This window comes from Numida meleagris, chromosome 1 (genome assembly GCF_002078875.1).
Source record: "Numida meleagris isolate 19003 breed g44 Domestic line chromosome 1, NumMel1.0, whole genome shotgun sequence".
In the NCBI taxonomy this organism is placed as follows: domain Eukaryota; kingdom Metazoa; phylum Chordata; class Aves; order Galliformes; family Numididae; genus Numida; species Numida meleagris.
In genome coordinates, this window is record NC_034409.1 from 115,721,590 (window position 1) to 115,740,685 (window position 19,096).

At 37.9% G+C, this 19,096-nt stretch overlaps 1 protein-coding gene across 3 annotated transcripts in view; it reads right to left on the minus strand.

Moving 5' to 3' along the window:
• The window catches only part of POLA1 (DNA polymerase alpha 1, catalytic subunit), a 194,358-nt gene that overhangs the window by 113,674 nt on the left and 61,588 nt on the right, over window positions 1-19,096 (minus strand). For all 3 annotated transcript variants that reach the window (XR_002442148.1, XM_021408421.1, XM_021408428.1), the window contains exons 27-32: window positions 8,323-8,355; window positions 6,619-6,711; window positions 5,923-6,128; window positions 4,552-4,684; window positions 3,833-3,964; window positions 217-391 (exon numbers count right to left, since the gene is read on the minus strand). Coding sequence is in view for 2 of the 3 variants with exons in the window: in XM_021408421.1 (XP_021264096.1) it covers window positions 217-391; window positions 3,833-3,964; window positions 4,552-4,684; window positions 5,923-6,128; window positions 6,619-6,711; window positions 8,323-8,355 (772 nt within the window). In the remaining variant the exon portion in view is untranslated. The remainder of the gene's footprint in view (window positions 1-216; window positions 392-3,832; window positions 3,965-4,551; window positions 4,685-5,922; window positions 6,129-6,618; window positions 6,712-8,322; window positions 8,356-19,096) is intronic.

Below are 19,096 nucleotides of genomic sequence, written 5' to 3' on the forward strand. Positions count from 1 at the left end.
GATTCCGTTCACGCTAATAAGCACCTCCTGAAAAATGTTACTCTGCTGTAGTCATACAAAAACACAATCCAAACTGCTTTCTATAGACTGCATTACACATGCTGCTGTTCACTGTAGAAGCACTACTTTTCAGAAGCATTTCTCTTATGAAACATACATTTAAACTCCTCACTTTGTCTCTTAATTCCTTGAATAAACTTAAGTTAGAATACTTACCTAACCACGTTGCAATAAGAACAGAATCAATTCCCTCTATAGGTTCACATATTCTAGCAACTACTGGATGTATTTGCTGTGACAAGTAGTATTGAGTATCAATAGTAAGATTGTCTTGCTTTTGCAACTGTTCTGGAGCATATGCTCGCTGGCTGGCACTGAGATTTGATCCATCCTAAGACAAGAGACACATATAAAAGAGTGTGAAAAGTAACATCGACATTCAGTCTATACAAAGGATTATGCTTCAAATATTATGTAGTATTTTAACGAAAAATTGTTACACAATCACTCTTTTGGTTGATTTATTATGCATCCAATACAAATCCAACATTGTTTAAAAAAAAAATTGCGCTGCGATGCTGGCATCAACTAGCAAGTTCAAGAATGTAAATCCAGCTTGTGTTATTGCAGCCTACACGTGCAAATCAGTAAGAGTAGACAGAGTAAACAGTTCCATCTGTCAATTCTAAAATGCACAATGAAAACACATTGTAACCATCAGCCCAGTTAAAAATATGCAGAGGGCATGCATTTTGGATTCACTTTGTACTAAACTGGCATTATCATTTTGCACAACAAGCAAATTCCAAGTCCTGGATATTAAAACTATATCTGTTTTGCTGGGAAATTTATAGTCTTTGATTCTATACAGAAACAAATAAAATGAATGGTTAGAGAATGGGCCACCATTCACTGGGGTGTGAATTAAGAGACAGTGTATCAATTTCAAAGACCAAAAAAATACTGAAAGAAACAAATGGTGACATCTCAAGCCAAAAGAGGAATACCACCCAGAGGCTAAGAGTATATTCCTCTCTTTAGTGGAATGCAACTTATTTTGTCTGCAGAATCATATGACCAGTTCACAGCTTCACTAGAAAAGTAGCATTTTAACAAATATTCAGTAATAGAAGTAAACCTTAACAAGGGGGTGGAGGGGGGAAGTGGACAACCAAGTTTATTTTTTGCTAAGTGCAATCCTTTTGTCTTTTTTTTTTTTTTTTTAATAAAATTTACACGCTGACACATGACATCTCAATTTTTCAGTTAAGACAAGATACAGGCTTCAATAGGGTCAGCAACCATGGACTGAAAACTCATCACTATTAAAGACAGACTGCGAGCCACTGGTCCCTCCTACTCCTTTCAGACAACTTAGTATTCAGAACAAAATTAATTTAGGACTATTCAGCTCATCCAGCTGCTTTGCAAAAATAATTGTAATGCAATTCCTTCAGCTCCCTTCTTTCAACAAGTACATTCTTCTCTTGTATTGTGCCATTGCTCAGCCATACCAATAGTCCAGCTCTCAGAAGTCTTGGCAGCTTCCTCATGCCGGGCTAAGAACTCTCAATTAATTAAAATCAGTAACTTTCAGTTTTTAAAGATAAAGGAACTGAAATAGTAGGCCAGTGTAGCAGTCACATTGCCAAGCCCATCCACTTTGCATAAGAGATCCTCTGGCCCATGTAATCCAAGCTATACTTTTTTTTTTTTAAAGCAAATCTGAAGTAGAATATATATTTGTGAGATAATTATATACAAGTCTCTCATGCCAGTACTTAGCAACTAAGAGGTGCATGTTTCCTAACACGTTTTAAACATTTAAAACATAGTCATACCAAACATCCAAAAATTAAGCATGATCCACACCTGCGACTCCAGAACATCCCTCTGCTGTGAAACAGCAAATAATGTGGTGAAATACATTCCACATGTGTCATCTATGTTCTTCTACGTTCCCTAAGCACACGCTGTAGACAGTGCTGCCTAAGGAAGAACGCTAACCGCTTCCAGTCCTCATCAGCAGAATTCAGCCTGCTGCCCTTTAAAGGGGCACGGACACAGCAAACTAATTTCAGGCCATGGTGTTTCAGAATGAAGTGCTAAATATTAAGCCGATGGTCTAACACATGGAATGATGAGTAAAACCATCCTGATATTAAATGAAACTAAAAGAAGGCTTACTGAATTTTCTCCTAACAACTGTATTTCCTAGGACAAGCAAAATTTACCAGCAGGCAGTGAAGATGATAAGGAAAAAAAGCTGACTCACTCGAGATTAATTTAGCAGAAAGCAGCTTCAGAGTAATTCCACAACAGTTCCATACAGAACTTCATCAGGTGAACCAGCAGAGAGAAAGAAACTATGCCTGCTTTCTGAGGTGAAAACCACTGCTGACAATAAAGAACTTCAAATAAAAAGCAAATCCTAAACACTCTCCAACTAGTTGTATAGGACTTTGAACAAGCTTTCATCAATAAAGTCTCTGCCCTCTGTTATGGGTTTTATACCCCCTGGAGGTTTTATTTTTCTTGAGTTTCTACTCAAGTCAGAGTAACAAGAACATTGTGGAGAAATGGCTGGAAAGGAACAGTCAACTCAACCATAATGAGAGGGGAATGGGTTAAAAGATAAATATGCATTCCACTGTGGTGTGAGTTATGCTTCACACAGAAGGGTGTTGTAATCCCTTCCCACTTGCGCGTACAAAGAAGCGTGGCACGTTCCTCCCATTGAACCACACACTCAAACACATTTAAGCCATGTTCACAATGATGTTTTTGAACATCTTCCAGCAAGCAGCTTAATTTCTGAATAAAAGGATGTGACTAAATGTCAGACTAGACTCCTTGAAGAGTAACAGCATATGCAATGCGGTTTCTGTATATATAGATATAGATATACACACACACACATTTGAGGAGTTTCTTGGTAGTATTTCGGGAAGTGGAAGCAGCTAGCGATTGAATTCTATTCTGTTCCAATTTACAACATCTTTGCAGAAGAAAAAAAAGAGTACCATGCTGAATCAGCAAAACAAAACAGTAGTATGGGGTTGTAGAAGAAAATAATTCCCTAATGAATAGGAAAGTTGAATAAAATTTGCAAAGATGCATTAAACGCATATTTGTCACCAATACAGTGTCATATTTAGATAGTGCACCTGAACTTTTTTTTGCAAAGAAAGCTCCAAAAAATGTCATCAGTGTAGAAAACTGGAAAATATGTCTCAGTGCAAGACAGACAAGAACAGCAACCACTTCATTATTCCAGCTGTCACTAAGATGATGTCATCTTCTGAAGTTTTAAAAGCATTTACAAGATAAATACCTGAAAACAGAAGGCTCTTCAAGCTCCCTAGCCTAACCAACAAGTTACTGAATCTGGCACTACCTCTATGAACTGAAAAGACACAGGCTGAGACCAGAATGATGATTACAATATTTAACCGCCGCCACCAAAGAGCTTTCCAAGAATGACAGGTTCTTCACTACCAGAACTTTTTTCTCCTTAGAACAAATATATGATGTTTTCTTTAAAATGAATGTATTAATTATTAACAGAAATTATTCCATGGAAATTTTATAAGCCACTATATGGAGATGGCCAGATGAACTGAATTGAACATTAAGATTTTCTTTTAAAAGCAAAACAAAAAAACAAAAAAGCAAAATAAAACCAAAAATATTGCAGAAAACTGACTATTTCAAACTATAATGTAATCTCACTACGAAAAAAATGTCAAAACATTTTTTTCCAGGACTTGGTTTTCCTTGTTGTCTCTGAAAACAGTATCTAGTATTTAGCTATAAATAATGACATTTTTACCTGACAAATGATGTATGACACTGTATCTCCTGCCTTCACCTTTCGGCCTCCTTGAGAGTTTATCCACATGGCAACATGCACATGTGGTAAGCTTTTTTTGTCAGGATAATCCTGTGGATCTTTTGTCAATGCCTAAGAGATCAAAGAAGGAAACAAAAACATAATTATAAGAGAAGTAGTTTACTTCAGCCATGGACAACTCCAGACTTTAATAGACAAGATTACGTAGCAGCTATCTTCACCCATCTACTATTCACTAGGACATCTGCAACACACACACAGTCAGACAAAAAAAGATGTGAAAACTGAAATACAAGTGTCTTCCGGACATTAAGCTTTAGGTACTAGTCCTCCACACTCTTAAAATGTTGTTATTAGTAAAATGAGAGGATGCTTTTACAATTACTGTCCAAGAAGGCATTGTAGTGAAAGTGTCATAGTCCAAAACAGAGATATAATGGAATTGTGTTAAAAATAAACTAGGTGAAAGGTGAAAGCATTACACAAAATAGAAAAATATCAGGTCTTGATCATGTTTTCAATCTACAGAGCTCAAATGGGTGGAAATGAAAAGATCCCCAATAGAATTCTTTGTGAGAGCTACCTACCCACTCCTGTTATTTCATAGAATCATAAAGATTAGGAAGACTTTTACCAGGAGACAGTATCAGGAACAGAAAAGCTTTGCTGGGACACAAAAGTGCTATGACTTCATTTACCTTATTTATTTCAAACTGATTTACTGGGATCTGGCCATTGATCACATTTTCTCCAATTTCTATAAGCCGCCTTTGAATATTTTCCACAATTACATCTCGGGGCTGATCAGAAAGAATCTGACCAATTACATAGCTGCAAAAACAGTTCAGAAGTAAAGAAAAGCTTAAAATACACGAAACAAAGCCAGTGCAATAAACCAATTCCTCCCTTCCCATGCGTTACCTCTACAAGTTAAAGAACCTGAGGATGAAGTCTGATCTAAAATTTATAGAAATTTGCCAGGATATTTCCTGTCTTGTTTTATTTTATTTATTCACTTATTTACTAAAAGCAAATTACTGTAAACAGTTCTAATGTTAAGCAGTGATTTGGAACTGCCGAGTACAACTAGCTTCTGTTTTCTGTTCCCATTTTGTTTTGGCATTTATTATTCTCTGCCAGGTATCTACAATGGGCAAGGAGGGGGCTGGAGAGAAGAGAACATACAAAGTTAAAGTAAGCAAAGTCTTGCCTATTTCTGTATGTGGTTGGAAGATCTGCCAGCTGCAGAAGAGTTAGTCACTAAAGAACACTCTCAAACATTTGTATAGCTTTAATTACTAATACATTCCTAACTTGGAAAAATTTGCTTCTATTATGATGCATCTTTTCTTAGAAAATGCAAGTCTTAAGAACAGTAAGCGTGTGCTGTATTTTTACAAATGTAAAAAAGTATTCATTTTTGGATACATTTGGACCACAATTTATTTAAGTTTTTCAAGACACAGTATGCAATATAAGTTGAGTCAGCCCCCTGATGATCACCTCTTCATCCACTGCAGTTTTTTGTTAAAAGTATTATGCCCATTCCAGATAAGCACAAGATGTTCCATGTAATAATTCATAAATCATCAATCCATTACCCATCATAATAAAGTATCAGAGGAATCTCATTTGAACAATGGAAGAGAATCAGTCCTTAGTGAAGAGATCTTCTCTCTCACACTTTTCAGATTGTACTGTCCTTAACCATTTTTGAGAAAAATCTGAATCCATGACTCCAAACAACGACAGCAGCTACCGTTTTCACAACATTCCAGTTGTGGTTATTAAATTACATACATAAAACTGCAGCAAATCAAACGCACACTTTCCACAGAAAGTACGAAAGCAGGCAGTATAACTAGAGACACTTGGACTTGCTCAAGCATAATCTCTTACTGGTGCCAAAATGTAATGTTTACCATTTCCTACAAAAATCAGTGAAGATATCCTAACACTGATGTTCGCTACAAGCCTACAGGGTTTGGGATACAGTCATGGGATACCAAATGTTTATGAAGCACAAACTGCTTAAAACAGCAAGAAGACAGCATTGCAAGGAAACTCACTTTCCACTTTCTTTTGCAAGATCACACCAGTCTCTTCGGACTATATCCAACCCTTTCAGTTCTTGTTTAGTTACATATTTCCCATCCCCTGTTGGTTCCACAGTAAGGGCAGCATATTTCTTCTTCTTTAACAGTAGCAAGGACTTGAAGACTCCATCAATATCAATCTCTAGCAATTTATACAACTTGTTCACTTCACTTTTGATCTGTGAATGTACCAACATTAAAACCAAATGCAACACCTTAGTAACTGTGAACAAATTTAACTTTCATGAAGACAGGTATCATCTTTAAAACAAGCAAAACTACATACTGTGTGTTCACATACATGCTTTAAAGACTCAATAGAATTAGTTATGAAATCAATGAAATTAGAATTAGTTGTAGAATTAATTGTGAAATTAAGTATACAGCAGTGACAACTATTAAAGTTAAGGTTCACAAGTTAGCTTCCTAAGGAATTACAGCTTGTTATATCCACCTCCCTAACAAAACTAGACAGAGTAGGGAAGCACAGGACAGAACGTGACCTTGGAAATACCTGACTCTGGCTCTTTTTCCTAGGGCAGCTACTCCACCAGCCTCTCAAATAAATTACACAAGGGATTTCAGAGTAGGAACAGATAAAAGATGGTCACTTAGAATACAGAAATAGCTTTATTAACAGAAATTTAAAAAGAAAAAAAAAGTCCTTACCTTGTTCCCCAGCTTGAAGACCTCATCCAAATTGGTGCTGTTAGTGTTTATCATAATGGAATCTGTGTCTCCATAAATCACTTCCAGGTTCATCTAAATGAAACAAATTGCTTTGAAAACCAAATCCACTCTATTTTTTTAAAGTCTCCTCATTTTCAAGACTCAAAGAGATCACTGTCCATATGTTATTTCTTAATAACAGAAAATGTAAATTACAGAAAAATGTAAATTTTTACTGCCAAGTCTGTACATTTCATTATGACACATTTGAATTCAAAGAGAAAAATGAAACTTAATGTTACGCTAAAAACAAATCACCATTCAGTTGCATACATAATATTTAAAGTAGTTAAAATTTTGCCACATGAATATTAGAAAAATAAGCAATTGAACAGTTCTGCTCTTGCGAAACAAGAGGAATTCCAATCGCCAGTAAGTTTGGACTGTCAGAACACAAGAAGTTCATTTAGATTTGAAAAGACTGCAGAACATGTTCATACTATTCAGATAAGACATTTAGCCAATGGGCTTGAAGTATAATACTACAGTCAGGTATCCAACTTCACTTGTGATCATCACAATACTATTGCAAAAAAGCCACTCTGGAGTACAAAGAAACAAACCCAAAACAAACAAAAAAGCTTCATCAAACAGTTTGGAGATATTTTATTCCAATAGAACCACTGATTAATAGATACAGGAATTAACAATACCACAGTACTGACCAGATTAGGCTGTTGCTCTTTCATATCTTTTCAAAATACGCATGCAGTTTAACATTCCCATCTTCACACTCCTATCTTTTTACTTCTGCTGTAATTCAGTCACTGGTGTTGGTCCTCCCCTGGCCAGCAGATCTTCCAGAGAGCAAAGTTTTTCTTCTGGATAACAATCTAGGTACTATGATTCAATTTTTTTTTTAACCCTTAAGTTCAACTACAGTTGTAACTACAGTTACAGCTGGAGATGAACACAAACACCTTCTTGATTTCTCCTCTTTGACCAACTCTCTGCCCTTCCTATTACCTCTCACTCTGAGCCCTGTTACAGTTCAAATTCCCCACTCACAGAAGACTGTATTTCAACAACAACCAGACTTTCCATAATCAAGACTGACTGTGGGATAATGGAGCAAATTCTGGACAAAATGAATCACATGAAATGCACCTGAGGTGCACATGAAAGACACAGCAAGGAAGAAAGTGAAAAGAAAAATTGTCACTACCAGTAAATGTCACCGAAATATGGTCAGATGCATTCAATGACATAGAATTAGCTTGAAAAGTGAGAACCTGATGTCTTCATTGGTGAAGAATCAATGCAGCTGTAAAAACCACAGCATGGCTATGTCCATGATAAGCTCCGTAGTCAGAAAAACACCCTGTGATAGAGTTTAAAGGATGCCAAAAAATAAACCATAATAAAACACTAGAACGCATAATGTAACAGGTCTATGAGTAAACTCTAATTAGCACTGTTGCTAATTTGCTTGAAACAGTTGCACACAGGCTTCAAGCAGGGACTAGATCATATCTGTGGTAGGAAAAGAAAAAAGCTATAATCCATTAGGAAGGATTACATTCGTAAACTAGGCATCCTAAGATGTGATTTCAGGTCTATTTGGGTTACAGTTCTCTTAGAATAAAAAAATTCACCAGGTGTGCTCTTTAAGGGTTGTTGTTTAATGAAAATGCTCAGCATTACCTTTTGCACCATCTCCTTGGTATGCATCAAAATCTGAAATGAAAAAAATAATCAAAGATTAGCGTATGATATAATTACAAGCTAACGTGTGCAAACATATCCATTAGGTTGCTAATTCCAAATGCTCTCACCTTTCAAAACAAAGCAAACCACCTCTCTCCTGGCAACACACAGTCACCTCGATACTCCTATTACATGACTAAATTCTCAACTGACCTTGCATTAACGCTATTATTAACTCCCCTAAAACAAGATTAAAACAAATCTCAAAATTGCATGTGCGTACACATTCTATAATACAAAAGAAAAAAAAGAAAACATGACTGAATCAAATGCTCAAGTAAAATCTCATCAGGAGGAGACAGAATTAATGTTCTTTCAATAATTTAGGTTGGTCATCTTCTGAGTATGTGTCATCTCATCTCTCGGTATCATTGAGGTTTTTTCTCCAAAAAACGTTCTAACTTACTCAGTACTGCCTGGATGGCATCTACTTTCCAAGAATGTACTCTAAAGTTTGATTTCCTACCAGTGACCTCAAAATGGATCATCAAACTCCTTGGGGAAACCAGAATTGGGACAAGAAGCTGTGATGCAGATGTTAAATCAATGGGCAAACCTGTGTGTTAACCAGGGTTGGCTCCTTGGCCAAGAGTACATTCCACGTCCCCCAAATCCTCGGAATTTAAAAAAAAAGCTATACAGATCTCATACAAGTAGGCTGCTGTCTCAATCTCTAATACTTGTCAACATAGTGAAGATGCGTAGAGTGTTTATCATCTGAAGCAAAAGACATTGCTGTAGAGCGTACATAACAAAGTAAAATCAGCATCATGAAGAGAAAAGTGTAGCTGCAGCAGCAAGCACAGCTACATAAGAGGCTGGGCAAGTGTTTAAGTGCCTGGTGTGTTCTGTGCTTTGTTCCGTTGCAGGTGAACTTTTACATCCATCCAGGTTGGCTTGTTTAAACATGGTCCAGGTTTGTTTACTCTGTACCCTAGTTGCATTAGTGTAGTTAAACCATTCTGGTTAACCAGTTACAGCAAAATCAGCTTCATGAACCTGATGCGAAAGTTGCACTTTCACTACATTCTTCAACTGCACTCTTTATTTTCCACTTCCAAACTTCATCTCCTTGCCTCATATACTGAAGGCTTTAGTCTAAAAAATCCCAATGCCAGACCCTCATTATCTTAATTCCCATGCTTCCTTTCTTCATCTTTCCACCCTTTCCCAGTTTCCAGTACTTAATCTCAATTCACACATTCCACTCTAGGTCCATTCTCTTTCCTCTTTTTCATGAAATCCTTTTCTCCTCCTCCCTTCAACATCTGGTCCATTCCTTCAGTCATCTGGCCATGTTTCCACTGTATTCCCAATTTCCTATCTTGCCAGGCTGCAGGTGCACTGGCACACAGTTCCAGGCTGTGCTTGGTTCCTTGGCTTTTATCCTTACCTTCCTCACTCAGTATAATCATCAGCAGTTTTTCAACTATTCCTGTTAACCTTCCTGTTTACAGTACAAGTAACTTAATTTCCTTTTATGACAAGGTCACTCATCCAGATGACAAAGGAAAGCCACTTCATGTTATCTTTTGGGAAAGCTTTCAATACTGTTTCTCACAGTATTCTTGTGGGCAAAACGTCCAGCATACAGCTAGGTAAAAACATAATGCACCATGTGAGCAATTGGCTGATGGGTCAGGCCTGAAGGGTTACAGTAAATGGGGTTACATAAGGCTGTTGACTAGTCATTAGCATGGTACCCCAGGGCTCCATTTTAGGGTCAGTTCTTTTTAATATTTTCATAAATGACTTGGATGTAGGATTAAAAGGAGTTTTGAGCAAGCTTGCTGATGATACTAAATTGGGAGGAGCTGTCGACTGTTAAGGGTGGAGGTGCCTTTAAGAGAGATCTAGGCAAGTTGGAGTGCTGGGCAACCACCAACCGCATGAAGCTGGTGAACAGGTAGCAACAAGACAAGGGGAAATGGCTTTAAACTGGAAGAGGGTAGATTTAGACTAGATATTAGGAAGAAATTCTTTACTGTGAGGGTGGTGAGGCACTGGAACAGGTTGCCCAGTGAGGCTGTGGATACCCCTCCCCGGGAGGCATTCAAGGCCAGGTTGCATGGGACTGCAACCTGGTCTAGAGGGAGGTGTCCCTGCCTAAGGCAGAGTGGTTGGAACTAGATGATCTTAAAGGTGTCTTCCAACCCAAACCATTCTATGATATGATTCTATAAATTTAACAAGAGTAAGTGCCGGATTCCCCACCTGGGAAGAGGCAAAGCTGGCTATGCATGCAGACAGGGGATGAGATGCTGGAGAGCAATATGGCTGTAAGAGATTTGGAGATCTTGGTCAACAGCTAGTTGAACATGAGTCAACAGTGTGTCCAGGCAGCAAGGAAGGCCAACTGCATCCTGAGGTGCATCAAGCATACCATTGTTAGCTGGTCAAGGGAAGTAACTATCTCTTACACAGCACTGGTGCAGTCTCACCTTGACTACTGTGTGCAGTTTTGGGTGCCAAAGTTTTATTTTTTTTTTTTACTATTAGAGAGTATCTAAAGGAAGTCTACAAAGATAGTGAAGGTTCTGGAGAGGAAGATGTAAGATTTATGAGGAGCAGCTGAAGCCCCTCTGTTTGCTCAGCCCAGAGCAGAGGAGCTGAGGGGAGGCCTCTTAGCAGCTGCAGCTCCTCACAGGGACCAGCGCTGAGCTCTGCTCTCTGCTATCTGTGACAGCGACAGGGCCTGAGGGAACGGCATGCAGCTGAGACAGAGGAAGTTCAAGTTGGCTATCAGCAAAAGGTTCTTCACCAAGAGCGTGGTCCGATACTGGAGCAGGATCCACAGGGAAGTGGTCATGGCACGGAGCTTTCTGGAGTTCAAGAAGAATCTTGGTGATGCTTTCAGACATACGGTCTAGTTTTTGTGTGGTCCTGTGTGGAGCCAGGAATTGGACTTAATCCTTACGGATCCCTTGCAACTTAGCATATTCTGTGATTCTACCACTATAAGTTTAATGCTCTTAGAGAGGATGACTTCAATCCATTTATTAGAGCAAAGATAGATTTGAGAATATTAGGACAGCCTGTACAATTTGGTACTGTAGATTTAAAGACAGTTAAGCAATGCACCATTTTTTAACAGATTATATTAAATTTAATAACTCAGTAAGGTTTGTTTTTTTTATCATGCATTAAATTAAATTGCAATACTCCTTGGTCACATTTGCCAAAAAGACACAATTACAACTTGAATTCAAGAAGTCTGCGACAGAGAGGCAAGCAGTAGGAATCAGCAAGGATGAGAAAGGTAAAAGGACAAACAGGGTAGAGCTGGCCATGCTCACTGGGAATAAGACCATACTCTGGGAAATCTCATGTCCTCCATGATGCTGAAGAGCCTAAAACAAATCAACAGACCTGGCTATTGCTATTCCGCTGCTGCCAGACAACAATTCTGAAATAAAGGCAACACATCCATCTACACTTCGCAGTACACAAGCAGGATGAGAACCTTGGCATTGTTCAACACTAATATCAAGTGTCTTTATTATTGCTGAACCTTTAAACCACCATAATGATTGAAACTAGAAAGTATGATGTTCCACTGTCCTTTTTCAGTTTGTATTAAATTATGCACCACTGAAGCTATTCTCACACTGGTATTCTTAATTTTGTAAGACTTGGTTTTGTAAATTTAACATTTTCTTTCAATATATTTTGTGCTTATACACATTTTCTGTCGACTTTCTTCCTCAAAGAAGACATTTCTGCACATAAGGATGGAGTAACTCTTCCAAAGTTACAAAGGCATTGATCTAAGCAAACATAGTCTGCCGTGTTCTTCAAGGAACCTAAGGAAAGGCCAGGCTCCAAACCACAATGTAATCTGACACACTTGCCACGCAATGAATGCCCTTAAAAGGGTTACTCCCCAAGCACATATGGTTACCTACGAATTTATACTCTGACTCAAGTTCAAACATCCAGTTGGTTTAAAGACCATCCACTGATGCTGTTAACTCGGTACTCAGATAACACGATGTTTGAATTCTGCTGAAGTCCCAGACTGCAAAAAGCTGAGCTGGCCTCAATCTTCAGTGTAGACAAAGAAGAACAGAGAAACGAAGATCAGCAGAACAAGGAGTCTCAACTGCAGATTCTCTCTGTGCTGTATGTACTTAGGTGCGTACAATTCCATTTTAATTAAAATCTTTTAAAAAGTATTCAACTCATTCCTTCCCTAAAAAGCGATTCTGATAGCACTGTTCCACTACCTTTACATGAAATTTCCATTTTTTTCTAAAGTCATGGCATCAAATTTCATATACAGTCATTAACATTCTAGCTTATTCAAACTCCTCCCTTCTCTCACTTAATAGAAAACTACAGAAAAAAGCTCTATCTTTCCCTGAGTACTCCAAAGGGGAAACAGGAGTCTCTGAAGCAGAATTAAATACATTGGACAGAGACGTGAAGGGATTACACGTAAAAGGAAAGGCCTACCATTTTTTGCCCTCAATAATTTCTGGCATTTTCTATTTCATTCTCTGAAATAATCCTATCTATAAAAACAGAAAGATAATATTTCTTAAAAATAGAATTATCTTCAACTGAAAAAAGCTTCGGCTGCGCAGAGACCATTTCGCAATTGTCTCCGAGAACAGCAGAGGATGTAGGTAATTACAAGAGGGTCACAGACAAGTTAGCTTCATCAAGTGACTGGCATATGTTAGTGCTACCCATTCTGACAGAAGATTACTTCTAAGTGCCAACAGCTACAAAACAGAAGGTTATAAAAACTTGCTAAAATTCATTAATAAGGCAGTCGGTAGTTATCTGATTTCACAGCAACACCTGCATATTTATCTTCTCATTACCAATTGGATGATGGAATTTTTTTCAAGCACGTTTCAAAAATCTGCCAACTTCAAGTATAAAAAAAATAAACTTTGTGGTTAATTTTTCCCTTAACAAAGTACAGCTGTTGAGAATAATTGTTCAAGATCTTACCCTGTAATGTCAACTGCAGCAGAACAAAGAGTATTTAATTAGCAAATCTATCCAGTAATTCAACACCTATTATATAAAATGCCTTCGTGATTTTATTCAGGATAATTTGCTAAGAGGGTTATTACTGACATTCAGATGAAATTTAAAATTCCTACGCAAGTCGAGTCATAATAGCAGTAATGATCCCCCCAATCAGGAGATACTGTGTCACACAAGGTTCTTTTGCAATGCAGCAGCCGATTTCCTGACTTCTTAATTCCTGGGCTCGGCTCAGTGAGAGCCCTTCACGCCAATATTTCAGTCAGCAATACATCCTTAATGGGACTCTATTAAAATACCTAGAATAAAAATGACTTCTTTTTTTTTGTTAAGAAGAATGACAGCACTGCTATCATATCAATCATTAGCAGTTTCTCAGAAATGCGCAGCAAAGGAAGGGAGGCTTACAGTGAGGCTTGGAAGACAGAAGAAAGGAGGAAGAAAATAGGAAAATTGTTACTCGTTAGTTTCCTTTTGCAAATAATATTGCGCTGCTCATGAGAGCTGGATTGTCTCCTATTGCAGGCAATCCAAGTAGGAAGAATTAATTGCCTGGCAACCCATCTGTACAGCCATGCCCCCTCCCCCCCAACAAACATATACTTCTAAAAACCTGTGAACTCCTGCGCACAGTGAACAGCTGTGAGATTCTAGTTTAACTTTTTACTTGCAAAAGCGAGACTAGCAACACACGCACGCCCTCGCCCATGAAATGTGAGTCGACAAACTGAAACATTGTAATTGCAGACCATAAATCCAAGCGCAAAATTCTGTCCTAATTTGACTCCAACTTACTAATTACTTAATTAAATGAGAACGTGATTTAAGAAAGGGAATGATTAAGAAAAATACAAATATACAAAGAACAGGTTTTTTCCATTACGGCAGGTATTTTTTGACATACCTATTTCAAAGCCACTAAACAGCATCTTCCAGCAAGAGGATTCTGGTGTGAAAACAAGCTAAAATTTCTAGCTGAGTTGAAATGTAATGGGACAGGGCGTAATGCTAGCATGCAAAGCAAAGATTTCTGCTGAAGACATACGAATTCTCTATAGACTCTTGGGGCCACAGAAATGAAGGAACAGAGACTTTTGGTCAGGCCAAAGAGACTTCGCAGAACGATTTCAAAAATATTACACCAAAGGTGTGCATCAAGAAAAAGAAAAATCATGTATGCCTTCGAAAAAGCAAAACTCTTACGGTCTTGACAAAACCTACATTTGTGAAGACTCTCCTGTAGGTATCTACTGTACGTCTGAGATTTTTTGCCAGCTTGGGCATTTACTTGTCTAACTGAACTGTAACACTTCCGTTATGAGCTTTAACAGTTCCTCCTAGCTAGTACTTCCCATGATGGAGAGGAACAGGCAGAAAGAACTGTGATCAGTACATATCACCGCTAATTAATCCACATAAGCACTTACAACCTATTCACTAGCTTTGCTACTATTTTGTGCTAAGTAACCTCAAAACCTTGGCTGCAGAATACTGCAAGATGTTTTTGTTTTTTTTTTTATGGAGGATTTTCAAAACAAGATTTCTATCCCTCAGTAAAAAGGCACACATAAGAAGTGAAACAAGATGGAAACCTTGTTTGCCACAAAGAATGAAACAGCTCAATATAGTGTTTTCATCAAACAACACTTGATTTAGAGAAGTTTCACTCCAAAGAGTTAATCAATATATTTGTTTCAAAGAACTTGTATTAAATATTTGCTTTACTTAGACAAATCATTCAAAGTTTTATTTCAAAAAAATGTAAGCACTTAAGGAATATCAATAGCATCAGAAATATACCAGCCCATGCAGCCAAAACTTTCCCTCCTGGATATTTTTTCAGCAACACTGAAATTACCCACCCATACTCCACTCAACAAAGGTGACAGACAGACATCACCACAGCCTTGCTAGATGCCATGCATAAAAACAAAATTGGATGGTGCACCAAAACCGAAGGGAGAGTGGTTCCAAGGCACAAAGCAATATACACAAAGATCCAGCGACACGTTTACATGACAACAAAAGTTAGGATCTTCTGCCTCACAAACAGCAGAAAATGCACTAAGAGGCAGCATTAAAAATGTTCTGAGCACAACAAAAATCATGCGTATGTTTGTCACATTTTGACAAGGAAAGCAAAGATGACAGTAAAACACTGGAGAGGATGATGCGCATCAAATTACAACTTGAAGACAATGTTCCCTTGGTACCAGAAACAATTATATCTTTAAAATTCTACAATACCTCCACTTCAAGTACTTGTGATGAGCTTTGATAAGAAAACAGGAAAAACAGAATTAATTCTCTATTAAGTTCTACCATTATTAGTCATTCTGCACAACATATAACAAATTATGCTATACTAAAGCAAATTTTGGCTATTTTGGAAATAACAGTTTTGATACTGGGATGGAAGAAAAACACAGAAACGTACTCCTGCAGTTCTGGACCAAAGTTATAAAAATCCCAAACATCACCCCCCAAAACAAGCTCTGTATAGGAAATTCATCTAAAATCCTGCCAAAGAAGAAACGGAATGCTCAGTAACAAAGTTGAATACATGACTGAAAAGAAGCTAACTGATTCAGTTCTTACACCACCTTTGTGTTCTCAGAAGTAGTAAGAACACAAAATCAGAGAAGATGACAAGCTGTTAAAGGCATCTGTATGGCACAGGCATTTCTTAACTCTGAGGTCTGGTAATGCTTATTCCAGAGAAACCACACCACAGAACCAGCAGCAGTTCCTAGAAAAGCACCAGGGCTCACAGTCCACCCCCTGAATTATTTTCTTTCTGAACTACTCATTCAAAACTAAAAACCTAAAATATACGAAAAAGCAGGGAAGGTTTTTTTCCCACTATTTTACTGTACCAAAAAAACAAGATCTGTAATATGTAAAGCCCCTTGAAGAACATGGTACTCAAACCAATTTTACTTCATTAACTCTCCTGAATAATTTTTTATTTAAATCCATTAAATACATATGCTTGATGAACATTTTGTACTTAACTGTAAGATGTAAGAAAACCTTTTGTGCATTTCAAGTACATTGCACCTACATCAAAAGCTAGGTTTATCACAAACTAGAAGTAAAATCACATCTAAAAAAACCAAATATATCAAGCATCATTTACTATTTCCTAATAAAATTGAAATGTGCATTAAGGTATTCAATATTTAAATGAATACAGACAAGTATATTCTCCTTAGAGGAAAAAGAGCAGCATTTATTCTAGTGAAATGAACATTTAGACAGGAAGGCTGTATTCTGGATTGTTTCCCAAACAATGAGCATTATTAAAATAAAAAAGGCTTCTACTGAAAAATATGGCCTTTTCCTTAAAGAATTGTAGGCACTTCTACAGTTAAGTATACGGAACTGAGCATCCTCTACATAGACACAGGTACATTCACTGAAAACAATCTTGAAATTTTACCAGAGTTGAGAGGACATGCTAATCTTGGTAACAAATATCACGTTTGAATGTTGTGTCCATCAAAAAATCATTGTAAGTCATTTGAAGTGCTTTAAAACCAAGCTGCTCTTTCATCACAGCTAAGTGGTCTTCTATCAAAACAAGATCTATTTAAATTCAGAGATGTATTTTAGCCTCTAATTACCCACCAAAAAAAGTTCTTATACCTAATTTCTTAAATGTCATGCAATATTTTCAAACAGCATGTAATTTTGTTTCATTAAATTAGATGTATTTAGACAACATGACAGTTGCTTATATAAAACTAAACAATACTAATTCAGCCTTCATGGTTGTACAGCTAGTGCTGGCAGCAAGGTTTTGGTTTTTATGATCACAGAATACTCTTTCAGGGATCAAGAATCAGTTGGGCAATGCAGGATCCATCTGACTAGATAGGGCAAAACGATCTTTGTCAGCTGGTGGGTGAAGTGCAGGGATTGGTACCCGGTCCAATATAATGCAGTAGCTGTGTTAGTGATATAGATGACGGTGCAGAGCGTACCCTCAGCAGGTCTGCGGACAGTGCAAAACAAGGACGAGTGTCAGGGGCAGCGGACGGTTGTGCTGCTGTGCAGAGGGACCCCAGCAGGCTGGAGATTGCTTATGGCCTACAGGGAGCTCAGGAAGTTCAGCAAAGGCAAATGGCAAGTCCTTTCCCAGGGGAGGAAGAACCCCACGGATTCTGGGACTGACCAGCGGGGAAGCAGCTTTGTAGAGAAAGATCTGGTCATCCTGACAGATGCTGTGTTGTCCCCAGTCCAGCAATGTAACCTAGTGGCAAAAAAGGCCTAGGGAAGCCTGGGCTGCATGAGGCAGTGATGGAAGCAGGTTGTGGGAGGTGATCCTCTCCCTTTACTTGGTGCTGGTGAGACACACGAGGAGTGCTGTGTTCAGATGAGCTCCCTGATACAATAAAAATGCACACATACCGGATCAAGTCCAGCACAGGAGCACAAAGATAATTATGGAAATAGGAACTTTCTGAAAGCCTCCAAAACACTCCACTCCAGATCTAAGACTCTCTGATTAAGGAAGCAGAAGTTCCTGCCCATTCAGCTTCCTCACTGTACTGGGATGTTCAGTTTTCCACTGAGCTACTCAAAGCTAAAATACAAGAGAACAATCAGGTGTGTACAAATTGGTAGTGATCGTAATTGCTCCTAAAACACAAAGTATGTGCTAAAGGCAAGTTCTTTTAGGATTGCTCAATCAGGCAAAAAAAAAAAAAAAAAAGAGAATCTACTATAGGATAAATCTCGTTGCATCAATGAAGTAACTGAACAAGACTTTTATCATGCAGAAGCATATACACAAACCAACAGAAAAACTGTTGTTTGAAGTAGGGAAACCTCAGTCTTTTGACATAGTGCCATCTTTCCCTCTTATGATAGATAAGTGAAAGAAATGCAATAAGGCTTATTCCAATTCCAAAGAACAAATGAAGATTTTACCAAGGTACCTATGCGGGACTAAATAATTATCACAGCTTAAGTCTCAGAAACTCACAATCACATTAGGTATTGATCAAAGTAATGAAAAGATAGGAGTAGGGCAGGTACCACTTCCAGTACCTTTGCCTATGGCAGCTCTTAACTATCTTCTTCGGTGATGTTAGGGAGTGAAATTAGATTTCATCTCTACGTAGGACACTTAACCTCTTCTGCTTCAGGCAGGACCTAGTGATTGTTCCAAGGATGTGAAAAGACAGCAAGGAGCATGCATGGTTAATAGCATGAAGTCTCAATCAGATTCCCCATTTGTTCAGCACGACCTCTGCACAGCACTTGATGAAGCTGATCTGGAGACAGACAGAAAGAGCTTCTAAGAGTGCCCACCAGAGTCAGCCATAGTCTTTTCAGATCATCTCTTCAAAATGAGCTTCCTGGATTCTCTATGTATGTCTGACCTAAAGAAACGAAGATGAAGCTCCTGAGGACATAAAAGACTCTCCAAAACACAAGTAAGTATATACAAACCACGTCAGAAATGAGATCCACAGGGCTGACAGATCTAAGGTCTGACAGTTCTAAGATGTACGGCTAATTTCTGTCATATGCTGACATCTCCATGCAGATGAAAAAGTATCAAAATAATAATAATTTTAAAAGTTTAAGGCTTTTTTTTTTTTTAAACTTACTACAAAAGAAAATTACAAGTTAACAATCCTAAATAGCCCGTTAAACAAAACAAAGCTTGCTACTGTAAGTCAGCAAGAGGAACTACAAT